This window comes from Pagrus pagrus, assembly GCF_965226575.1.
Source record: "Pagrus pagrus genome assembly, chromosome: 8".
Classification (NCBI taxonomy): Eukaryota; Metazoa; Chordata; class Actinopteri; order Spariformes; family Sparidae; genus Pagrus; species Pagrus pagrus.
In genome coordinates, this window is record NC_140192.1 from 15,201,225 (window position 1) to 15,227,080 (window position 25,856).

The 25,856-nt window shown below is 40.8% G+C and overlaps 3 protein-coding genes across 32 annotated transcripts in view; 2 read left to right on the plus strand and 1 right to left on the minus strand.

Moving 5' to 3' along the window:
- Window positions 1–1,478: 1,478 nt before the first annotated feature.
- Window positions 1,479–3,253, plus strand: LOC311261480 (zinc-binding protein A33-like; the record flags this gene model as incomplete). Its single annotated transcript, XM_084360167.1, has 1 exon — window positions 1,479–3,253. The coding sequence occupies one exon, from the start codon at window positions 1,479–1,481 to the stop codon at window positions 2,919–2,921; it is 1,443 nt and encodes a 480-aa protein (XP_084216293.1). The 3' UTR covers window positions 2,922–3,253.
- A 3,554-nt stretch (window positions 3,254–6,807) lies between these two features.
- LOC311261884 (uncharacterized protein) lies at window positions 6,808–14,484 on the plus strand. The gene is made up of 2 exons (XM_084360897.1): window positions 6,808–8,376; window positions 12,111–14,484. Exons 1-2 carry the CDS (start codon window positions 6,941–6,943, stop codon window positions 13,573–13,575), a joined length of 2,901 nt encoding a protein of 966 aa, XP_084217023.1. The 5' UTR covers window positions 6,808–6,940; the 3' UTR covers window positions 13,576–14,484.
- A 4,068-nt stretch (window positions 14,485–18,552) lies between these two features.
- Window positions 18,553–25,856, minus strand: part of camk2b1 (calcium/calmodulin-dependent protein kinase (CaM kinase) II beta 1) — a 69,675-nt gene continuing 62,371 nt past the window's right edge. For 15 of the 30 annotated variants that reach the window (XM_084359595.1, XM_084359588.1, XM_084359594.1 and 12 more), the window contains 4 exons: window positions 21,284–21,359; window positions 21,107–21,201; window positions 20,445–20,678; window positions 18,553–20,206 (listed from right to left, as the gene is read on the minus strand). In XM_084359595.1, coding sequence (XP_084215721.1) covers window positions 20,446–20,678; window positions 21,107–21,201; window positions 21,284–21,359 — 404 coding nt within the window. In that variant the 3' untranslated portion in view covers window positions 18,553–20,206; window position 20,445. Of the gene's footprint in view, window positions 20,207–20,444; window positions 20,679–21,106; window positions 21,202–21,283; window positions 21,360–22,612; window positions 22,790–23,774; window positions 23,919–24,571; window positions 24,662–25,856 lie in introns of all 30 variants that reach the window. The other 15 variants (XM_084359602.1, XM_084359580.1, XM_084359605.1 and 12 more) reach the window with 2 other exon arrangements.

Here is a 25,856-nt window from a genome sequence, read left to right on the forward strand (position 1 = left end):
CCCTGAAGTCACTCTTAATGCTCACAGTCAACAAGCGCCCCTGGTAGTCCTCTCCCAGCTACATACAAAAGGCAGCCACTCTGCACTGACAACACAGAGCCCCATAGAAAAGCATGCGAGATCATCTTTGTCGTATCATCACCGTCAACATCCTCATAGTCATTATGCTCATGTACTTTTTATTGAAAATGTATTCATGTTTTTCATGAACATTGTCAAATCATTTACTTTTTGTGCAGTCTCCACTTGAAAGAGAGGGACATTACTCAGTTTTAACTGGCTTCAAACTTTCATTTCCTTTTTCCTTCTTTTATTCTTCAGTTGTTGGTGGGTGATTAGGTGAAAAAACTTTTGATGCAAGAAACATCATTTACAATACAATCTGAATAAATAAATGCAAATCAGAAAATAACACAGTTTTCCCCTAATTTTCCTGAAGTAAACAGTGTAAAATAAAGTTATCCACTATCCACACATAAAGAAGATGTCATGAACTTAATATTAGTCTTTTTTGAATATTTTCAATGTATTATTCATTAAAATAATATCAATATTGAAATCATTATTTTAAATCATGTCTGTAAACTTGAACATATTTACTAACAAGCATAAAACACGCTGGCATTTAAGGGGTTAACTCTTCACTGTGCGTTGCCGAGCGACCCGGTGGCTACAGCTAGCGGCTAGCGGCTGCGCAAACACTTCTCTGTACAGTCCACAGCTCTCTGCGCTGGCTGTCTCACCGGCTGCGTCTCTGGTGACTGTAGATCATGGATGTATTATATTATAGATCCATGCTGTAGATATCTTGCACAGTTTGCACAGGATTCCTTTACGGTTCAACAGGCGAGCAAACTTTTCCTTCGATCCTGTAGTAGTCGGATGTTGTGTGCCACCCTTTTTGATCGTCTGGGTAGCAACTCGGAGTGGCTCATGGTTCCTCCCATTTGTGCCGATGCGCGCTTTGCTTTCTACTCATGTTTTTAGTTTGACTTGATAAACATTACTGTTGTGTTCAATGCAGATGTTAATATTTCTGGTTTCTTTTATGAGCTTTTGTATTTTATTAAAAAACACAACCTCTTTTTGTGGATTATCATTTTTATATACGTCAATAAAATACTCTACAGCACTTTGGCTATTTCATACACGAATCATCATGATGATTATTTCCTAAAACATGTAAACAGTATTTATGAAACGTGCATTTTATTTTGTATGTGTGGACTGTAACCTTAAAATGTGTTAATAGATCACAAAGCACCATCTGTTGGTGAGAAAACGAAATGTCAGCTGTCATTTATTGACTTTCCAGGTAAATGAAACTGATGTCGACATATCTGAACGGAGCTGAGACGCCATTACAGGGTGAAGAATCTCTCCAATAAACAGGAATCAGAAGGATCATAAACTGTTAATCAAAGAGACATTGATTTGGTGAGTTGTGCTGTTGAAGAATAATTCACATATCAGAGCAAATGGCTGAGAAAAGTAATGCTCTCTTCGAAAGTTTCCTGAGCTGCCATGTGTGCTCAGAGACTTTCAGAGATCCTGTGTCTCTGAGCTGCAACCACAGCTTCTGTTCAAGCTGCCTGCAAAAGTTCTGGGAACAAGCTGAAAACAAAAGCTGTCCCATTTGTAAAAGGAAACCGTTGAATGATGATCCAGATGTGAACTTTACACTGAAGGAACTGGCTGACTCCTTTGCTGAGAGACTGAACGCTGGACCACCTGAGACAGAAAAAGGAGAGAAGAAGGTGGAGGTGAAAGAGGAGGTCGTGTGTGATAATCACCCAGAAGTCTCTTATTGGTTCTGTGAGGACGAGCAGAGAGCTGTGTGTCCTGTCTGTGAGTTTTCTCTCCACCAGACTCACAAGGTGGTTCCTGTAGAAGAAGCAGTCAGTGAGCTGAAGGAGCAGCTGAAATCTGACTTAAAGTCTCTACAGGACAAGAGGAACAAATACAAACATGTGGAGAAAACATACAATGAAGTGATTGAACACTCCAAGAAGCAGCTGTTGTCCACAAAGAGGCAGATCAGAGCAGAGTTCAACAAGCTGCACCAGTTCCTGAAAGAGGAAGAGGAGTCCAGACTGGCAGCTCTGAGGGAGGAAGAGGAGCAGAAGGGGAAGACTATCAGCAGAGAGATGAAGATGATGGAGGAGCAGATCTCCTCTCTGTCAGACAGTATCTGTGCTGTTGAAGAAGAGCTGCAGAAACACAGCGTGCCATTCCTCAGCAGTTATGAAGCCACTCAGACCAGAGCCAGAGTCCAGTGCTCACTGTCAGATCCACAGCTGGTCTCAGGAGCGCTGATAGATGTGGCCAAACACCTGGGCAACCTGTCCTTCAGAGTCTGGGAGAAGATGAAGGACCAGGTCCACTTCAGTCCTGTCACTCTGGACCCAAACACTGCACACCGCTGTCTCTATCTGTCTGATGATCTGACCAGTATGAGACATGGAGACACAAAGCAGCAGCTTCCTGAAAATCCAGAGAGAAACAATAAGTATGCCCATGTTTTTGGCTCTGAGGGCTTCAGCTCAGGTAAACACAGCTGGGAGGTGGAGGTGGGAGATCATCCTGACTGGAATGTAGGTTTGGTTAAAGAGACAGTTGACAGGAAGGGAGAGTTATTTGCTTCACCAGAATATGGAATCTGGTGTTTATTGCATCGCAGTGGAAAATACACTAATGGTGCTGGTGAGACTGTCAGAGTGAAGAAGAGTCTCCAGAGGATCAGAGTCCAGCTGGACTATGACAGGGGGGAGGTGTCCTTCTACGACCCTGAAGACATGACTCACATCTACACTCGCAGAGACACTTTCACTGAGAAACTCTTCCCATATTTCAGTACTGGAGAGGCTGGTGATGCTAAAACTGCTGATATCAAAATCTGTCAGACTGATATTTCTCTGTGATGTTCAGGAATGTTAGGATGACCAGAGCCCGGTCCTAAAGAGGCAAACAAGGTGTCATTTCTCAGGTCCTGGTTCAGGTTAGTGGTAAGGTGTGAATTTAGGTTGGGCTAAGGTTAGTGTTATAGTACAAACATTGTTCAACAGTTCCCTGATTTGTTTTGTTCCTCAACATCTCCTGCAGATTTGATTTGGTGTCAAAGGTCACAGAAATGTTTTCTAACTGTTCTTCAGTGTGAAATGAATCATTCAAAGTGTTTTTCATGTTGGTTTGTTCTTTTCTTGAATCTCAGTTCCTCCCAATCAATGTTGTTAATCAATGTTAGTTTATCAGAAACTTTATTTTTAACTTTCCACCTCCAAGTGAAATGATTTGAACTGAATATTGTGTCATGTTGTTTTATGTTTACTTACATTGCTAATCTGTTGGCAGTATCTCTTTAACAAAGTACATTTTGATTCTCATAAAGATGACAGTTGATAAAGTTGTTTATATCTGTTTCTCAGGTCATAAAGTGTTGAGGCTCTTGTTTTAAGTCTGTCAGTCACATTGTAGTGTATCAAGATACTGTGATTATGTTCACTCTGGGGCCGTCGTTTTACTCAGAGGACACGAGATTTGATTATTTCCTGATTTAGTCTTTAACTGATTAGTTTTGTGAGTGTTGCTGCAGACTGTCGCCTCCATTTTGTTTCACTCTGTATGCTGTGATGCAGTTGATGATAAATTAAGTTGTATTTTGTCTGTAGGTTCATCATGATTTTCACAGCTGGTGGATGGTACTTGGCAGAATGTGTCAGTTTGGCTCTTTTGTTTTTTGCTCTTGAGAAATAAAATATAACATTGCACATTTCAGTTGTCAGTGAGATTTATATGAAAGCTGTTTGTAACATGTGGGCATCATTTCATGATAACTGTCAGTGTCAGCTGAGCTAATCATTATTGTATCGTATTCACACAGTCTGGTTTAGCAGTGAGGATTAGTGGTCCAGTTATAATGGAAAGACTTCTCTCTAATGTGACGCTGAAGGTGAAACTAAAGGTTCATCGTCACCTGACTCACTGTTGAGTGAATGATTCTGCTAGTTGACACTAAAGACTCTTAAAGACAGTCTATGACATTTTTTCTTGGTACTAATTGTTTACATCAACATCAGAATTGATTAGTAAGTACAGCTGGACATTAATTAAATGTCACCACATTCCACATGTCAGAAGTCTCATTTCCTATAATATGTATAAAAAATGTTGAGTGCAAAGCAGATAATGTCTTTGAATAGTTGATATTGAATTGTAAAGCAGTGTTTGCTTTAATCTTGATCTCTAACATTAATCTTTATTATTTCCCAGCAGCATTTATTTAATCATTCTTGAACATTCATTACGGTGGAGCTGCTGTTTGTTCCTGTGTGTTTATGTTAACTGTCCCAACAACCCAATAGTACGAGTCTGTGCTGGATGATCTTCAGGATTGATGCTGGATAACTGTGGACTCACTTTAAGTTGTGTTAAAAAACTTGTATGTTTTCTACCTGCTTAGAAAATATTCTAGTCAAAAGCAGTTCCAACATTTTCCCAGTTACTACAATCAATAAAAATACAATGCTTGTAAACACAGAAAATGAATCGCTTTTCTATTTAAATGATAGTTTTATTGATAACACCTTAACACATTGTCTTGAAGTTATAGAAACACGTGTAGCACGTAAGAGAACAGAGCAATAATCTGAAGAATCAGAGAACTAGATGATTAATATCAATATACAGAAGAAACCCAAACGGACGGAAAGAGACAAAGGGAAAGTAGAAAGAGCCAACTGCAGAGAAATGATTGAATAAGGTTGGAAACAGAGGGAATGGGAGAAAGAGTGAAAGAAACCCTACGAAGAGAAGCCAACTCAGTGTTGTCAGTGCAACTTCGGCACTGGCTGGAGAAAGAAGATGGCGGCGGTTCAGAGTGAACACGTGGCTCCAGTTGATCTCAGTCATGCTTCGTTTGACTGAATAGCTGACAGGAAGGCGAGAGAGACTAGAGAAGGACAGTTATTGTAGTTTATATGTAGGGCTGCACAATTACTCATTTTCTATCATGATTTTAGCTTTGATCAGTCACACAGAATCATGATTTATCAGTGGAATCAGTGCACTTTTATTTAGCCAAGAATGTAAAAAGCGTCTGGAAACAGTTTCTGATATAAGATGAATAAAGGAGAATGATTCTGGAGATCAATCATGTGTCGACATGAGGATGGTCATCTTGGTCATAACTGTGCAGCCCTGATCAATAATTATAATAGAAGCGTTTTCTTATTCTACGGTGATAAACTGCTGCTGTCTCTGACTGGATTGTCTGTTAGGTTTGACACTGAAGTCAACTTATTGTGCAGCTACATCAGAGGCATCAGTCCGATCTCCATCCCTGTGTGTTTGTGCTTCACACTGTGTGAGTGCTCCCCTGCTGGAGCTCGTTCACTCTATGAACTGCCTCTACTCTGTCAGGTGGACTCGGCAGTGACACGCAGGCTATAACTGAAGCCCTGAAATCACTCTTGATGCTCACAGTCAACAAGCGCCCCTGGTAGTCTTCTCCCAGCTACGTACAAAAGGCAGCCACTCTGCACTGACAACACAGAGCCCCATAGAAAAGCATGCAAGATCATCTTCGTCACATCATCACCGTCATCATCCTCATAGTCATTATGCTCATGTACTTTTTTATTGAAAATGTATTCATGTTTTTCATGAACATTGTCAAATCATTTACTTTTTGTGCAGTCTCCACTTGAAAGAGAGGGACATTACTCAGCTTTAACTGGCTTCAAACTTTCATTTCCTTTTTCCTTCTTTTATTCTTCAGTTGTTGGTGGGTGATTAGGTGAAAAAACTTTTGGTGCAAGAAACATCATTTACAATACAATCTGAATAAATAAATGCAAATCAGAAAATAACACAGTTTTCCCCTAATTTTCCTGAAGTAAACAGTGTAAAATAAAGTTATCCACTATCCACACATAAAGAAGATGTCATGAACTTAATATTAGTCTTTTTTGAATATTTTCAATTTATTATTCATTAAAATAATATCAATATTGAAATCATTATTTTAAATCATGTCTGTAAACTTGAACATATTTACTAACAAGCATAAAACACGCTGGCATTTAAGGGGTTAACTCTTCACTGTGCGTTGCCGAGCGACCCGGTGGCTACAGCTAGCAGCTAGCAGCTAGCGGCTGCACAAACACTTCTCTGTACAGTCCACAGCTCTCTGCGCTGGCTGTCTCACCGGCTGCGTCTCTGGTGATTGTAGATCATGGATGTATTATATTATAGATCCATGCTGTAGATATCTTGCACAGTTTGCACAGGATTCCTTTACGGTTCAACAGGCGAGAAAACTTTTCCTTCGATCCTTAAGTTAGGCGGATGTTGTGTGCCACACTTTTTATCGTCCGGGTAGAAACTCGGAGTGGCTCATGGTTCCTCGCATTTGTGCCGATGCGCGCTTTGCCGTTTACTCATGTTTTTAGTTTGTCTTGATAAACATTACTGTTGTGTTCAATGCAGATGTTAAGATTTATGGTTTCTTTTATGAGCTTTTGTATTTTATTCAAAAACACAACCTCTTTTTGTGGATTATCATTTTTATATACATCAATAAAATACTCTACAGCACTTTGGCTTTTTCATACACGAATCATCATGGTGATTATTTCCTAAAACATGTAAACAGTATTTATGAAACGTGCATTTTATTTTGTATGTGTGGACAGTTACCTTAAAATGTGTTAATAGATCACAAAGCACCATCTGTTGGTGAGAAAACGAAATGTCAGCTGTCATTTATTTACTTTCCAGGAAAATGAAACTGATTTCCACATTTCTGAACGGAGCTGAGACGCCATTACAGGGTGAAGAATCTCTCCAATAAACAGGAATCAGAAGGATCATAAACTGTTAATCAAAGAGACAAAGATTTGGTGAGTCGAGCTGTTGAAGAATAATTCACATATCAGAGCAAATGGCTGAGAAAATCGCTTTTCTTGAAAGTTTCCTGAGCTGCCATGTGTGCTCAGAGACTTTCAGAGATCCTGTGTCTCTGAGCTGCAACCACAGCTTCTGTTCAAGCTGCCTGCAGAAGTTCTGGGAACAAGCTGAAAACAAAAACTGTCCCATTTGTAAAAGGAAACCGTTGAATGATGATCCAGATGTGAACTTTACACTGAAGGAACTGGCTGACTCCTTTGCTGAGAGACTGAACACTGGACCACCTGAGACAGAAAAAGGAGAGAAGCAGGTGGAGGTGAAAGAGGAGGTCGTGTGTGATAAACACCCAGAAGTCTCTTATTGGTTCTGTGAGGACGAGCAGAGAGCTGTGTGTCCTGTCTGTGAGTTTTCTCTCCACCAGACTCACAAGGTGGTTCCTGTAGAAGAAGCAGTCAGTGAGCTGAAGGAGCAGCTGAAATCTGACTTAAAGTCTCTACAGGACAAGAGGAACAAATACAAACATGTGAAGGAAACATACAATGAAGTGATTGAACACTCCAAGAAGCAGCTGTTGTCCACAGAGAGGCAGATCAGAGCAGAGTTCAACAAGCTCCACCAGTTCCTGAAAGAGGAAGAGGAGTCCAGACTGGCAGCTCTGAGGGAGGAAGAGGAGCAGAAGGGGAAGACTATCAGCAGAGAGATGAAGATGATGGAGGAGCAGATCTCCTCTCTGTCAGACAGTATCTGTGCTGTTGAAGAAGAGCTGCAGAAACACAACGTGCCATTCCTCAGCAGTTATAAAGCCACTCAGACCAGAGCCAGAGTCCAGTGCCCACTGTCAGATCCACAGCTGGTCTCAGGAGCGCTGATAGATGTGGCCAAACACCTGGGCAACCTGTCCTTCAGAGTCTGGGAGAAGATGAAGGACAAGGTCCACTTCAGTCCTGTCATTCTGGACCCAAACACTGCACACCGCTGTCTCTATCTGTCTGATGATCTGACCAGTGTGAGACATGGAGACACATATCAGCAGCTTCCTGAAAATCCAGAGAGAAACACTAAGTATTCCCATGTTTTTGGCTCTGAGGGCTTCAGATCAGGGAAACACAGCTGGGAGGTGGAGGTGGGAGATCATCCTGACTGGACTGTAGGTTTGGTTAAAGAGACAGTTGACAGGAAGGGAGAGTTATTTGCTTCACCAGAATATGGAATCTGGTGTTTATGGCATGGTGATGGAAAATACATTGATGTTGCTGGTGAGACTATCGGAGTGAAGAAGAGTCTCCAGAGGATCAGAGTCCAGCTGGACTATGACAGGGGGGAGGTGTCCTTCTACAACCCTGAAGACACGACTCACATCTGCACTCACAGAGACACTTTCACTGAGAAACTCTTCCCATATTTCTGTATTGGAAAGGCTGGTGATGCTAAAACTGCTGATATCAAAATCTGTCAGACTGATATTTCTCTGTGATGTTCAGGAATGTTAGAAATAGTTGTTGTCTCCAGTGTGTGTGTGTGTGTGGTTCATACAGGCTATAAAAACTGACCTTGTCAGGACCAGTAGTTGTCATCGGGACCAGAGCCCGGTCCTAAAGAGGCAAACAAGGTGTCATTTCTCAGGTCCTGGTTCAGGTTAGTGGTAAGGTGTGAATTTAGGTTGGGCTAAGGTTAGTGTTACAGTACAAACATTTGTTCCTCAACATCTTCTGCAGATTTGATTTGGTGTCAAAGGTCACAGAAATGTTTTCTAACTGTTCTTCAGTCTGAAATGAATCATTCAAAATGTTTTTCATGTTGGTTTGTTCTTTTCTTGAATCTCAGTTCCTCCCAATCAATGTTGCTAATCAATGTTTGTTTATCAGAAACTTTATTTTTGACTTTCCACCTCCAATTGAAATGATTTGAACTGAATATTCTGTCATGTTGTTTTATGTTTACTTACATTGCTGATCTGTTGGCAGTACCTCTTTAACAAAGTACATTTTGATTCTCATAAAGATAACAGTTGATAAAGTTGTTTATATCTGTTTCTCAGCTCATAATAAAGTATTGAGGCTCTTGTTTTAAGTCTGTCAGTCACAATGTAGTGTATCAAGATACTGTGATTATGTTCACTCTGAGGCTGTCGTTTTACTCAGAGGACACGAGATTTGATTATTTCCTGATTTAGTCTTGAACTGATTAGTTTTGGGAGTGTTGCTGCAGACTGTCGCCTCCATTTTGTTTCACTCTGTATGCTGTGATGCAGTTGATGATAAATTCAGTTGTATTTTGTCTTTAGGTTCATCATGATTTTCACAGCTGGTGGATGGTACTTGGCAGAATGTGTCAGTTTGGCTATTTTGTTTTTTGCTCTTGAGAAATAAAATATAACATTGCACATTTCAGTTGTCAATGAGATTTATATGAAAGCTGTTTGTAACATGTGGGCATAATTTTATGATAACTGTCAGCGTCAGCTGAGCCAAACATTATTGTATCGTATTCACACAGTCTGGTTTAGCAGTGAGGATTAGTGGTCCAGTTATAATGGAAAGACTTCTCTCTAATGTGACGCTGAAGGTGAAACTAAAGGTTCATCGTCACCTGACTCACTGTTGAGTGAATGATTCTGCTAGTTGACACTAAAGACTCTTAAAGACAGTCTATGACATTTTTTCTTGGTACTAATTGTTTACATTGACATCAACATTGATGAGTAAGTACAGCTAAACGTTAATTAAATGTCACCACATTCCACATGTCAGAAGTCTCATTTCCTATAATATGTATAAAAAATGTTGACTGCAAAGTAGATAATGTCTTTGAATTGTTGATATTAAATTGTAAAGCAGTGTTTGCTTTAATCTTGATCTCTAACATTAATCTTTATTATTTCCCAGAAGCATTTATTTAATCATTCTTGAACATTCATTACGGTGGAGCTGCTGTTTGTTCCTGTGTGTTTATGTTAACTGTCCCAACAACCACGAGTCTGTGCTGGATGGTCTTCAGGATTGATGCTGGATAACTGTGGACTCACTTTAAGTTGTGTTAAAAAACTTGTATGTTTCCTACCTGCTTAGAAAATATTCTAGTCAAAAGCAGTTCCAACATTTTCCCAGTTACTACGATCAATAAAAATACAATGCTTGTAAACACAGAAACTGAATGGCTTTTCTATTTAAATGATGGTTTTATTGATAACACCTTAACACATTGTCTTGACGTTATAGAAACACGTGTAGAACGTAAGAGAATAGAAGTTATTGTAGTTTATATGTAGGGCTGCACAATTACTCATTTTCTATCATGATTTTAGCTTTGATCAGTCACACAGAATCATGATTTATCAGTGGAATCAGTGCATTTTTATTTAGCCAAGAATGTAAAAAGCGTCTGGAAACAGTTTCTGATGTAAGATGAATAAAGGAGAATGATTCTGGAGATCAATCATGTGACGACATGAGGATGGTCATCTTGGTCATAACTGTGCAGCCCTGATCAATAATTATAATAGAAGCGTTTTCTTATGCTACGGTGATAAACTGCTGCTGTCTCTGACTGGATTGTCTGTTAGATTTGACACTAAAGTCAACTTATTGTGCAGCTACATCAGAGGCATCAGTCCGCCCTCCATCCCTGTGTGTTTGTGCTTCACACTGTGTGAGTGCTCCCCTGCTGGAGCTCGTTCACTCTTTGAACTGCCTCTACTCTGTCAGGTGGACTCGGCAGTGACACGCAGGCTATAACTGAAGCCCTGAAATCACTCTTGATGCTCACGGTCAACAAGCGCCCCTGGTAGTCCTCTCCCAGCTACGTACAAAAGGCAGCCACTCTGCACTGACAACACAGAGCCCCATAGAAAAGCATGCGAGATCATCTTTTTCACATCATCACCGTCATCATCCTCATAGTCATTATGTACTTTTTATTGAAAATGTATTCATATTTTTCATGAACATTGTCAAATCATTTACTTTTTGTGCAGTCTCCACTTGAAAGAGAGGGACATCTACTCAGTTTTAACTGGCTTCAAACTTTCATTTCCTTTTTCCTTCTTTTATTCTTCAGTTGTTGGTGGGTTATTAGGTGAAAAACCTTTTGGTGCAAGAAACATAATTTACAATACAATCTGAATAAATAAATGCAAATCAGAAAATAACACAGTTTTCCCCTAATTTTCCTGAAGTAAACAGTGTAAAATAAAGTTATCCACTATCCACACATAAAGGGGATGTCATGAACTTAATATTAGTCTTTTTTGAATATTTTCAATTTATTATTTATTAAAATAATATCATTATTTAAATCATTATTTTAAATCATGTCTGTAAACTTGAACATATTTACTAAACAAGCATAAAACACGCTGGCATTTAAGGGGTTAACTCTTCACTGTGCGTTGCCGAGCGACCCGGTGGCTACAGCTAGCGGCTAGCGGCTAGCGGCTGCACAAACACTTCCCTGTACAGTCCACAGTCGCACCCTCTGCGCTGGCTGTCTCACCGGCTGTCTCCCTGGTGACTGTAGATCATGGATGTATTATATTATAGATACATGCTGCAGATATCTTGCACAGTTTGCACAGGATTCCTTTACGGTTCAACAGGCGAACAAACTTTTCCTTCGATCCAGTAGTTAGTCGGATGTTGTGTACCACCCTTTTTATCGTCCGGGTAGCAACTCGGAGTGGCTCATGGTTCCTCCCATTTGTGCCGATGCGCGCTTTGCCTTTTACTCATGTTTTTAGTTTGACTTGATAAACATTACCGTTGTGTTCAATGCAGATGTTAATATTTCTGGTTTCTTTTATGAGCTTTTGTATTTTATTAAAAAACACAACCTCTTTTTGTGGATTATCATTTTTATATACGTCAATAAAATACTCTACAGCACTTTGGCTATTTCATGCACGAATCATCATGGTGATTATTTCCTAAAACATGTAAACAGTATTTATGAAACGTGCATTTTATTTTGTATGTGTGGACTGTAACCTTAAAATGTGTTAATAGATCACAAAGCACCATCTGTTGGTGAGAAAACGAAATGTCAGCTGTCATTTATTGACTTTCCAGGTAAATGAAACTAATGTCGACATATCTGAACGGAGCTGAGTCGCCATTACAGGGTGAAGAATCTCTCCAATAAACAGGAATCAGAAGGATCATAAACTGTTAATCAAAGAGACATTGATTTGGTGAGTCGTGCTGTTGAAGAATAATTCACATATCAGAGCAAATGGCTGAGAAAAGTAATGCTCTCTTCGAAAGTTTCCTGAGCTGCCATGTGTGTTCAGGGACTTTCAGAGATCCTGTGTCTCTGAGCTGCAACCACAGCTTCTGTTCAAGCTGCCTGCAAAAGTTCTGGGAACAAGCTGAAAACAAAAACTGTCCCATTTGTAAAAGGAAACCGTTGAATGATGATCCAGATGTGAACTTTACACTGAAGGAACTGGCTGACTCCTTTGCTAAGAGACTGAACACTGGACCACCTGAGACAGAAAAAGGAGAGAAGCAGGTGGAGGTGAAAGAGGAGGTCGTGTGTGATAAACACCCAGAAGTCTCTTATTGGTTCTGTGAGGACGAGCAGAGAGCTGTGTGTCCTGTCTGTGAGTTTTCTCTCCATCAGACTCACAAGGTGGTTCCTGTAGAAGAAGCAGTCAGTGAGCTGAAGAAGCAGCTGAAATCTGACTTAAAGTCTCTACAGGACAAGAGGAACAAATACAAACATGTGAAGGAAACATACAATGAAGTGATTGAACACTCCAAGAAGCAGCTGTTGTCCACAGAGAGTCAGATCAGAGCAGAGTTCAACAAGCTGCACCAGTTCCTGAAAGAGGAAGAGGAGTCCAGACTGGCAGCTCTGAGGGAGGAAGAGGAGCAGAAGGGGAAGACTGTCAGCAGAGAGATGAAGATGATGGAGGAGCAGATCTCCTCTCTGTCAGACAGTATCTGTGCTGTTGAAGAAGAGCTGCAGAAACACAACGTGCCATTCCTCAGCAGTTATAAAGCCACTCAGACCAGAGCCAGAGTCCAGTGCTCACTGTCAGATCCACAGCTGGTCTCAGGAGCGCTGATAGATGTGGCCAAACACCTGGGCAACCTGTCCTTCAGAGTCTGGGAGAAGATGAAGGACAAGGTCCACTTCAGTCCTGTCATTCTGGACCCAAACACTGCACACCGCTGGCTCCATCTGTCTGATGATCTGACCAGTGTGAGACATGGAGACACAAAGCAGCAGCTTCCTGACAATCCAGAGAGAAACACTAAGTATTCCCATGTTTTTGGCTCTGAGGGCTTCAGCTCAGGGAAACACAGCTGGGAGGTGGAGGTGGGAGATCATCCTGACTGGACTGTAGGTTTGGTTAAAGAGTCAGTTGACAGGAAGGGAAAGTTATTTGCTTCACCAAAATATAGAATCAGGTGTTTATGGTATGGTGATAGAAAATACATTGATGTTGCTGGTGAGACTATCAGAGTGAAGAAGAGTCTCCAGAGGATCAGAGTCCAGCTGGACTATGACAGGGGGGAGGTGTCCTTCTACAACCCTGAAGACATGACTCACATCTACACTCGCAGAGACACTTTCACTGAGAAACTCTTCCCATATTTCTGTATTGGAAAGGCTGGTGATGCTAAAACTGCTGATATCAAAATCTGTCAGACTGATATTTCTCTGTGATGTTCAGGAATGTTAGAAATAGTTGTTGTCTCCAGTGTGTGTGTGTGTGTGGTTCATACAGGCTGTAAAAACTGACCTTGTCAGGACCAGTAGTTGTCATGGGGACCAGAGCCCGGTCCTAAAGAGGCAAACAAGGTGTCATTTCTCAGGTCCTGGTTCAGGTTAGTGGTAAGGTGTGAATTTAGGTTGGGCTAAGGTTAGTGTTATAGTACAAACATTTGTTCCTCAACATCTTCTGCAGATTTGATTTGGTGTCAAAGGTCACAGAAATGTTTTCTAACTGTTCTTCAGTCTGAAATGAATCATTCAAAATGTTTTTCATGTTGGTTTGTTCTTTTCTTGAATCTCAGTTCCTCCCAATCAATGTTGCTAATCAATGTTTGTTTATCAGAAACTTTATTTTTGACTTTTCACCTCCAATTGAAATGATTTGAACTGAATATTCTGTCATGTTGTTTTATGTTTACTTACATTGCTGATCTGTTGGCAGTACCTCTTTAACAAAGTACATTTTGATTCTCATAAAGATAACAGTTGATAAAGTTGTTTATGTCTGTTTCTCAGCTCATAATAAAGTGTCGAGGCTCTTGTTTTAAGTCTGTCAGTCACAATGTAGTGTATCAAGATACTGTGATTATGTTCACTCTGGGGCCGTCGCTTTACTCAGAGGACACGAGATTTGATTATTTCCTGATTTAGTCTTTAACTGATTAGTTTTGGGAGTGTTGCTGCAGACTGCCGCCTCCATTTTGTTTCACTCTGTATGCTGTGATGCAGTTGATGATAAATTAAGTTGTATTTTGTCTTTAGGTTCATCATGATTTTCACAGCTGGTGGATGGTACTTGGCAGAATGTGTCAGTTTGGCTCTTTTGTTTTTTGCTCTTGAGAAATAAAATATAACATTGCACATTTCAGTTGTCAATGAGATTTATATGAAAGCTGTTTGTAACATGTGGGCATCATTTCATGATAACTGTCAGTGTCAGCTGAGCTAAACATTACTGTATCGTATTCACACAGTCTGGTTTAGCAGTGAGGATTAGTGGTCCAGTTATAATGGAAAGACTTCTCTCTAATGTGACGCTGAAGGTGAAACTAAAGGTTCATCGTCACCTGACTCACTGTTGAGTGAATGATTCTGCTAGTTGACACTAAAGACTCTTAAAGACAGTCTATGACATTTTTTCTTGGTACTAATTGTTTACATCAACATCAGAATTGATTAGTAAGTACAGCTGGACATTAATTAAATGTCACCACATTCCACATGTCAGAAGTCTCATTTCCTATAATATGTATAAAAATGTTGAGTGCAAAGCAGATAATGTCTTTGAATAGTTGATATTGAATTGTAAAGCAGTGTTTGCTTTAATCTTGATCTCTAACATTAATCTTTATTATTTCCCAGCAGCATTTATTTAATCATTCTTGAACATTCATTACGGTGGAGCTGCTGTTTGTTCCTGTGTGTTTATGTTAACTGTCCCAACAACCCAATAGCACGAGTCTGTGCTGGATGATGTTCAGGATTGATGCTGGATAACTGTGGACTCACTTTAAGTTGTGTTAAAAAACTTGTATGTTTTCTACCTGCTTAGAAAATATTCTAGTCAAAAGCAGTTCCAACATTATCCCAGTTACTACAATCAATAAAAATACAATGCTTGTAAACACAGAAAATGAATCGCTTTTCTATTTAAATGATGGTTTTATTGATAACACCTTAACACATTGTCTTGAAGTTATAGAAACACGTGTAGCACGTAAGAGAACAGAGCAATAATCTGAAGAATCAGAGAACTAGATGATTAATATCAATATACAGAAGAAACCCAAACGGACGGAAAGAGACAAAGGGAAAGTAGAAAGAGCCAACTGCAGAGAAATGATTGAATAAGGTTGGAAACAGAGGGAATGGGAGAAAGAGTGAAAGAAACCCTACGAAGAGAAGCCAACTCAGTGTTGTCAGTGCAACTTCGGCACTGGCTGGAGAAAGAAGATGGCGGCGGTTCAGAGTGAACACGTGGCTCCAGTTGATCTCAGTCATGCTTCGTTTGACTGAATAGCTGACAGGAAGGCGAGAGAGACTAGAGAAGGACAGTTATTGTAGTTTATATGTAGGACTGCACAATTACTCATTTTCTATCATGATTTTAGCTTTGATCAGTCACACAGAATCATGATTTATCAGTGGAATCAGTGCATTTTTATTTAGCCAAGAATGTAAAAAGCGTCTGGAAACAGTTTCTGACATAAGATGAATAAAGGAGAATGATTCTGGAGATCAATCATGTGTCGACATGAGGATGGTCATCTTGGTCATAACTGTGCAGCCCTGATCAATAATTATAATAGAAGCGTTTTCTTATTCTACGGTGATAAACTGCTGCTGTCTCTGACTGGATTGTCTGTTAGATTTGACACTAAAATCAACTTATTGTGCAGCTACATCAGAGGCATCAGTCCGTTGCCACTCGTAGTCCACTCGTTCACTCTTTGAACTGCCTCTACTCTGTCAGGTGGACTCGGCAGTGACACGCAGGCTATAACTGAAGCCCTGAGGTCACTCTTGATGCTCACGGTCAACAAGCGCCCCTGGTAGTCCTCTCCCAGCTACGTACAAAAGGCAGCCACTCTGCACTGACAACACAGAGCCCCATAGAAAAGCATGCGAGATAGTCTTCGTCACATCATCACCATCAACATCCTCATAGTCATCCTCATAGTGCCACAGTCATTAATATCATCATCATAGTCATCTTCATTATATCATCTTGAGACAAAAATAGTTATATGCACTTAAAAAGCTGAGAAAATAGAGAAAGGTCGAGTATACCAGCATTCAGTAGAAAAGGAGAAACCAAATAAAAAGGAAAACACCGAAAAACAAGTGTCCTGTTGACTGTCATGCAAAGAAAATGCCGGCTATGCTGCTAGTTAGTTGCAGTTGTGTAATACTGTGAACTCCCTCGTTTTAAATATGTGAATCTTATTATACTGATTTTCAAGGCTAGTAAACACACTAAGAAGAACAGAGGAACAACACCTTTGTACTGTACATGCTGCTATTTCTTCTTTTTTCAGAGGAGGCCGGGGGTCATGTTTGGTTAGCACGATCACGAATGAAACACTTTCAGGTGACCCTTGACCTTTCAGTGTAAAACAGGGTCAGCTAGGCATTAACACTGTTAGAGGATGAGACACGAGTACAATACGACGACTCAGTGGTTCACCTTGAAAAAAAAAAACCTTCACTCGCAAAAAGTCTCAAACAAAGGTGATAAAGCTTTCGGAGGGATAGTTCACACAAAATACAATCCTGTATAATATGAGTTTGAAAGTGATAGATGTCCCACTCTGGCAAAGTCGTAATGACGTACGTGGCAGAAGAAGAATAAGAAAAAATAAGGACACCATGAAAACAACTGCAAAAACAATGTCAAAACAAGTTAAATCTGAAGTAGCAGAGAAAAAATATCAGAAAAAAAATGAAGAAGTAATTCACACCATGTTGGTCGTTACAGAAAAACACATGCAGGATGCAAACTGGGTGTACTATCCCTTAAAAAAACAGTCATGTTTTACATGGAGCAGTGTCCCTTTGAACAACAACACACAGTACTTGCACAAGTGCATGAGCTGTACAATAGGAAAACAAAAACAAAAACAAAAACAAAAAGAGAAAGAAGCACAATAGAAATATCAACTAAAATAAATAAATAAATATTCAAAATAAATAGAAACCTGAGGACTATTCACCAAAACGACTGCCCACTCTCTTAATATATTGGTCTGACCAATAGGGGCGAGACAAATGTGAAGGCAGCCAGTGGTGTACGAGCAAAGTACAGAGGAGCTGATCGTAAGTCAAACCCCCACACAAACAGTTTTCAGTGCTGCAAAGTCCATCGGATTCATCCTGCCACCCCCCTGGCACAAGCACTTTATATCATAAAAAGCTGATAATACATGAAAAACGTAATACATGAAAAATGATATCGAATCATAAAAAAAAAAAAAAAAAGTCCTGGGTTGAAGGCAGGGGACTGATATGTCCTCTGAAATAAAGCCTTATCTTCCCATCTCTCACACAACAACCCACCCCACCCAGGCTCGTAAAGAATACACACAGAGCAACGGATGAATTGTACCTGCTTGCAGACACACACACACGCACGTGCGCACACACACATACACACATATTGCACTCTGTGGCAAAGGACTGCCCTGAAATAAGGAACCAGACCACAGAACAGCGAAGCAAACCTCACTATCTGCAGATGTTTATGAACTCATGGTACGGCAGAAAACTCTTGTAAGAGGCTTCGAACACACATATACTTCTTCATTACTGATATGGACCTAAGTGTTAACCGTCTATATGCATGTGCTTCGTACAGACAAACAGGCAGCGGCACCGCCGTTCTGCACCGTGGCTTTGGAAGTGGGAAAGGTCACACAGCCAACGGGATCCTTTCTTTAGAGCACTGACTTCTTTTGTCATTTTTTGATTGAAAAGGAAAAAAAGGACCTGCTGTTGCAGATTTTTAAAAATATCTGAACTTTTAGGAAAAGCACACTGAGCTTCAAAGGGTATTCAGCTGTCGCCTGGCAACGTCAGGAGCCACCAACAGGGCGACGGTCTCCAAGCACCTTTTTATTTGAATCGTCATTGAAAAGACAGAGGTGAGGGGTTAATATGGTGAGGTTTGGGAAGTAAGGCTGCTTGTCCCTGCTGCTCTGAACGAAAAATAGTTTTTGTGAATAATAGAGCAATTATAACAAGATACTTTGACGTAATGGTATGACAGATTCCCCTGGTTATTGTCACATTTATTTGTTCTTGATTCAGGCAGCCCCTCTGGACAAAAGCGGTAAAGCACCACCGCCACCTCCTGTTGTAAGGAATCTTTCTGGATTTGGTGGCATTGGTTTTGGAAGAGAGTGAAAGAAAGACACAACATACTGGGACTACTTTTGTTTTTTAAACACAGCTGTTTGCAGGATGCACAGATGGGGTTATGTATTTTGTGACTTTGTAAGATTTGTAAATGTCTGAGGGTGAAACAAAGTCAACTTTGTTTCAGTGTGGTTCATACGTGGCATACAACAGGTTCAGTTGCTCAGTAATAGTCATTTTGTTGAGAAAACTTAAGTTATAAACATTTATGAGTAATATGATGATTTTGTGGGGAATCCGATCCGATGGCAGCCATTAAGAAAACGTGTATAGAAAAAGCCAATCTTCTCGCTGATGGTCTCGTTTGCAGGTCATGTAGGTCAATCAGAACCATCAGTATTGTTTCATGGCTAGTTAAAGGTTCTTTGTAATACATTTAGGAAAATGCTATCATTGGGATGAGAAACTGATTTTTTTTTCTCAAGGTGACAGCAATACAGAACAAGTAAGGGAACATTAACGCTAACCGAAGAAAAGTGAAATGTTTTTCTCCCTTGTCGTCAGTTTTTACCCCTCACTGTTCAGAGTGCTTGACAGCAGGTATTCTACCACTGCAAGGTTAAACTTTAAGATGAAAAAGTAAATTGACGATAAAACTGCTATTGCATTCTGTCTGCTTTGTACGATTGAAATGTATTTTTTTTAATGCAGGAAGACACTGAGAGCCTAGCTAACCCCGTCTCCGGCCGGTCACATTGCAACAAGGGAAAAACAACAGGTTCCTCCAACTGTACACACTGACTCACTCTCGACATGAACACGACACCATCAGACACCCCTTCCAAAAAAAACAACAACAACAACAAAGAAAAAAATAAAAGGAAAGAAAAACAAACAAACAAACAAAAAACATGTTGACCATGAGTTTGGGCGCAGTATTATAGCTAACATACAAGAAGCAAATTACAAAAACTACCAATATCATTTTCCACTTAATAGCCACAATAAAAAACAGCCACTGTTAATATGGGGAAAAAAACATGCTTCCTTAAAAAGATAGAGAAAAACAAAACAAACAAACAAACAAACAAAAAAGATGTCCTTCAACTCTAGAAACCACTGGCATCAAGAATTTCGAATTATACAAATTACATATACAATTGCAAATGTGTAATAATAATAATCATCATCATAATAATATAGTAATGATAATAATAGATTTTACTTAAAACTTTACATACTGTATTTCCAGTGCAGTGTTTATGTCACACAAGTGTTGATTCACAGGAGGACAAGAGGGTTGGTGTCGCAAAAATTGTGGGGACAAAAGGGAGGGGACAGGAAGAGGGAATCACAACGAGTGCTGAAAACACCCTCACCCCCGCCAATCACCCAGTGTGCCGGAGGGAAGAAGAGGAAGCCGGAGGGGGTGAAGGACGTCGAGCTGTTGGACGTTTAGTTGCTGTTGTTTGATGGTGCTCAGAAGATGATGTGGGGCCAGGTGACAGACAGGAGGACAGTAGTAGTAAAAGAAGAGATGCATGCTGGGGGATTGAGGCTGGGCATCCAGTGAGGGGGGGAGGGTGGTTTGCTGTTGAAGGGCGAGAAGCCCTGTCCCCAAAACAGATACTGGACTTGGTCTTTCATCCCTTCCCCCTCCTCCTCCTCCTCCTCTTCCTCCCTATCTCCAGCAGAGCACTCCTGACAGACAAAGCTACGGCATTCAACCCTGCGAAGGAAAACAAAAACACGTCAAATAAATTAAATATGTGACAGTGAAGGTGTGAAAAGTAAAGGACAAGTTTGACATTCTTGGGAATTTATTGCAGAATGTCAGATTGAAAGGATTGAGACCTCTCTCATGTAAATATGAAGCTATTATAGCAGTTTAAAAAAGCTACACAGTACAAACATGCTCTTAGGGACACCTTCTGCCGCCAGTTTTCTCCCAGTGCTGTAGTCCTTACCTCACTGGAGGGGCGCAGCAGGTGCGCCTGAGCAGTGGAAGTGGATGTTCTGCCACTTGCTGTCTCTGCGATGCCAAACACGAGTTTCCTCCGACTGGCTGGACCGCGGCCGACCCTGGCCGTCAACAAACTGAGTCAGGCGGATGTAAGCGATGCAGGCCGCGTCCTCCCCAATCAGGTGGACGTGGGGGTTCAGGATGGTGGTGTGGATTGGCTTGCTGTTCTTAGCCAAAACTGAAAAACAAACATATTGGCAGGATTATAACAATTACTACTACTGTATTTCTCACTTTCATACAACAACAAATTACGTAAAGTGATGTGTGTGTGTATGTGTGAGCTGCTGTGGAATATCTTCAGCCATCACTGGCAATTCTAGCTTTTTCAGGACGGAGATTTAGTTTGATTTCTCTACTTCTTTTTTTCCATTTGATGCTTCTTGTGAAAACATTTTCTAATGTGGAGTTCTTCTGCCAAATGGAGAAATGTACAGCAGCTAATTAAGAGAAGACTGAGTACATACTGTATCTCTTTTTCTGTCACATTTTCAACACTAAGCACGACGAGGAAATAAAAGAGATAAAAAAATAACATTATTTACAAGACTGCGACTGCAAGACATCAGAAGTGATCGTTGATGACAAAAGAGCCATCAATCTTACGGTTCTCAAAGTAGAATCTGTGAAAGTCCATCCCCTCTACCAGGTTGCCCAGCGCCTCCGGCTCAAACGAAGTCAGTCCAGGGTCGCAGATCTTACTGAGGAGGCACAATATTTCACTTTAAACTATGCATTTGAACACAAGCCAAACACCAACCGTAAACAAAAATGCAGACTCACGCGTATGCCTCAAAGTCTCCATTGTTCACTGCCTCTATCAGCTGCTCAGTGATCTTGATAATTTCTTGTTTGCGTGCTGCAGAGGAAAGAAGGAACAGAAATTAATCAGAGGTAACAGCAGCAGTTGTTCAGATAGAGAGCAGTTAGTCTTTACACTAGGGATGGTTAAGATTTTTGCTTTTCAGCTGATACCAATAACAATTAATTACCTGCTCCTCGTAGCCATTATCGATGAAATAACTGATAATTTCACATTTTCTTTATTTTAAAAAGAGGTTTTTAACCTGTAGTTTATACACACCTGAGGGTAAGAACGGCTGAGATGTGAGCACAGGTGGATAATTTATATTCTATAGCTCTAATAAGATTTGTTGTATTAAAGTTAGTTTTTTCCTCCTCTCTGATCTCTTGTGGAACATGTACTGCAAACTACAGTCACGTTTTCTTGCTCCAAACTGTAAAAGACATCCACACTGACGACGACATGGCTCTCTAGTCTGCACTGTGTGGCTCTACACAGGTGCAGCAGTTTGAACAAGTGCTTCAACAGCATGCTGTGCTTGTTAAGTCATTAAAATAATTAGGTAATATCGTATCGCTTCTATTTATCGGCTATAATTTCATTATTGGCCGATAGCCAAATTTCGCCAATCCCTGTGTTCAATCATTCAAGCTATTTATTAACAGAAGAGCATGAATGCTCAAGCTAAGGCAGTTAAAACCCCAATGAACATTCATACTTACTGAGAATACCATTATTTGTGAGAAACTGAATCTAATGTCTCAACTTATTTGGCCCTTTATATAATGAGTTGTGAAAAATGTGCTTTCAAGTGAAATTTTCTTAATTGTGCTCAGTGTGGCTTCAGTATAACAAACATTCGTGGAGCCTGAACTGCAAGTTAATTCACATTCTGGGAATACATTTCTTACACATCACAAAAATAAAGTCAAACATCTGCACACATACAGTAGAGACCTTGCTCATCATGTGATCCCAAACAACAGTCCAACACGCTGTAATATGAGCACACACACGGCAGCTCCTTATATCACCACATGCAATGTCACCTACGCATACGTCAAAAGCAACCAAACGATGCATAAATCCATCTGCACTCAGCAGTGCTCTTCATGTCAGACTAAAGAGGTGGTTAATAAGGCTCTAAAGCAAAAAAGACACACATTCAGTAGTTAATTTCAAACGTATCTGACAAAAAAAGCAGTCTCACACAATGTACTGTTAAACACGCCTGCACAGAAATCCTGATTAAGCCCCGTGATTGGCTCACACACGCGGGGCTGGGCCGAGCCATGCCTGGTACTCACTCTGGGAGGAGGACAGGGAAGGGCTGGAGGGGGAGTGAGGGGGAGGTGGGGAGGTGGTGTGTGCAGGTGTAGGGGTGGGTCTGGCGCAAGGTACCGGCGCCGGTGCAGCGTCCACCTCAGGTGCGGGGGCCACCGGCACCCTGCGAACGCTGCTCACCAGGTCTGTGAGCCGAGACACTGAATGCCATCCAGGCAGGATGGAAGGATGGGTGAGTGGGTGACGGTGGAGGTGGAGGAATGCAGAAGAACAGATTAGAAACAGTGAGAAAAGAAACAAAAAGACAAAAAGACAATAAAGGAATGAAGAAATGATGAAATCCATTTAGGTATTTGTGTATTTGTGGTCATAATAACTCTAAATTTAACTACAGTGACCTCAATAATTCTAATTATAACACATATGATGGTTTCATCAACTATGCTGCGTTACAAAAGGCGATGGAGGAAGATTCAAAAGTCAAACAGTTATGGTTTAATATGGGACTTTTAGAAGAAGTACATTTGGCTTTTCATTAAATCAGCAGTATTATATTTTATTTCTATTAATTTATCCTACTTAGCCTTTCCTATTTCCAATCCTACTTCAAGTTGAAGGTGTATTTTATAAAAAGTGATGATGCTATTCTTGTCAGTTAACAACAAGACCAAAACAAACAGTGCGTTCAGTTGTTATTTAATGCTTCCTGTCTTTTCTACCGTGTCTGTGGCACCGACATGAATCCCTAATGAGGACATAATTCCACTTGTATAAAAAGGGAAAATAAATATAAAGTTTCATTTTTGAAAAAGGCTTATTAATTTTCAAGATCAGCTTGGCGCTGTTACTCTTGCAGGAGTAAATGGTGCCTTTGTTTGGGACTATTTTCAGCAGTGGAAGCAGAATGTTGTCAGCTTTATCTTTTAGAGTTATAGAGTTTATAATTGTTGGGGTTTTTTTCCATCACAGTACATTTTGTTTCTGGAGATGGCTAGAAAACTATCAAAGAGAGTCTTCTTTGTGCAACTTAGAAATATGCTGTCTTACTCCCTTCCTGACAGACAGAATCAGTCCATCTTGTCAGGCATCATCATGGCATGGGAGCAGAGGAACACTTGAAGCTAGTTCATGCTTTTTTTGTGGCCATCTACTGTACATCCCCTGCTCTGGCTCTCCTCTACTTACTCTGCATGGGGACAACAGGGGTGTGTGGAGGGGAGGGGGCGGAGAAGGCAGCGGGAGGCGGAGTGCTGGATCTCCCTTCTCCGTCGGATGTGGGCCCTGAGCCCCTACGCACTGAGCCAAGCAGATCAGCAAACTTTGTGGCAGCTGAGTTCAGGAGGGAGGAAAGGAGGAACATGGGAAAGAGTACAATGAAATGGAAGGTTGACCAAAGCAGCGTGGCCATTCAGATGAACAGACTTCGTCTTGGAGAGCACTGAGACAAAAATAGTGAAGTGTGAAGTCGTGGCTCGCCAAGAGAAAGTCTGACTCAAGGACAGTGGAGGGAACATAAAATTCATGCTTTGAAATGTCTGAAAAAAACAATGTTAAGACACAGAGGAGTATTGTGTTGCTATTCCACATTTGTCCACAAGAAGGAGACATCGAGTTATTCTAAACACACGTGGCATGGGCTGAACAGGGAGGAGGATGGGACAGGAGCAGAAATACTACAAAGCATCTCACTGCTTTTCAGAATGGCTTGGCTTTTTTTTTTTGGACTATTTAGATGCTTTGACTGTCTGATAGTAAATGAGGAGATGACTAAGAAGACTCTATTAGAGGAATGAGGCACAGTGTAAGTCAGGGTACTTTGGGGATTTAGTGGTGCTAAATGGCAGCAGATGTATGCTTTTAATACATGCATGGACGCGGAAGGGAATACGCACAAGGAAGGATTAAGTCAAGGTGAATTGCTAAAAGAGCACATGAATGTGTGTGTGTCACAGGTTGTATTTGGCGGGCCATGCTTAACTTACAGTACGAAGCAGCTGAGGAGCCCTGAGAGCTATCAGGCTGGGAGCTTGTGCTGGACTGCGCCTTAAGCGAGCTGCTGTCTAAGCTCTTTCCTGATAACATGCACACATAGACACAGAATGAGACCAAACACACACGTATACCAAGAAAGATGACAATCAGCCAATCAGACGCGCATATTTCATGCCAAAAACACGACAGAAGTGTCACAGTGAGGAGTGATGGGAAGGGCAAAGTTAGGAGCAGATAGATGCTAAAGATGATACACCCAGCCAACCTTTTTTCTTTTCGACAGTCGTCCGTCACCAGATCTCATTGAAAATAACTCTCATTATCCAAGTTCATGACTCCATTAAAGCAAATTTACAACTGTATGTGAGGTTCAGCTGAGACTTTAATGGGAGTCTTCTCAGTGAGCAGAGGATGGATGATGACAATGGTGATGGCCATGACAATGGGAGGGAGTTGGATGTTACTCATTACCGCTCGTCTGTTTAATCAGCTGGCGCAGAGGGAAACGCAACACATGAACACTCATTGACAAATAGAGGGAAAGAAAGCGTCCCTGCAGGAAAAAATAGATGGCACGAGACGGTCAGGAGAGAGAAAAAATAAAATAAAATTCTAGCCACAATACCTCATAACTAGAGATTTGTCTGCATCCTGTCAAATGTGACCAAAAGAAACACACAGACCAACACAAACAATCCACAACATTTGCATTAGTAACTTCTCCTACTTTCTGCTTCAACAGGAAATCCAAAGCAAAGAAACCACCACACAGCCCACAGTTTAACAGATAGGTAATCCCTGGCAAGTGCAGTGCAGAAACAAATAACTGATGTAATAATGTATAACCCATAAAACCAAACTGGAAATTGACGACTGACAACAAGCAGCCCTCAGAAAAACAGTGTCTGTAACATGTACCACCACCATAAAAGTATTGAGAGTAACAGAACAGATATGTGTTCAGATGCTCCAAACGCCAGCACAAGTGTTGGGTTACAAACCAGCTGTCCAGCTCTCACTGACCTGACCTACAACAACTACAGACACAAACTATTCCATCCAAATGCAACTCCCCTTTCTCCCGCACTCACCTGGCTCTTGTAGTTTTCTCTGGCGCTAACCGTGCAATCAGCCGGTTGGTATCTTAAGAGTCTTAGAACTGCTGTGTGAGGCTAATGCTATCTAAGGGTGGCGCTAGCACAGCGGTGTGTTTTTAACGCCTCTCTGAGCAATCCATCTACATTTCCTGCCAAAGGGGCTAAATTTAGATACCTC

Excerpts from the sequence above, each read along its gene's own strand:
- LOC311261884 (XM_084360897.1), top strand. The coding sequence starts at position 6,941 with ATGGCTGAGAAAATCGCTTTTCTTGAAAGTTTCCTGAGCTGCCATGTG. Across the intron at positions 8,377-12,110 it reads TGTCAGACTGATATTTCTCT|AATAATTCACATATCAGAGC; the intron begins GTGATGTTCAGG and ends GTGCTGTTGAAG.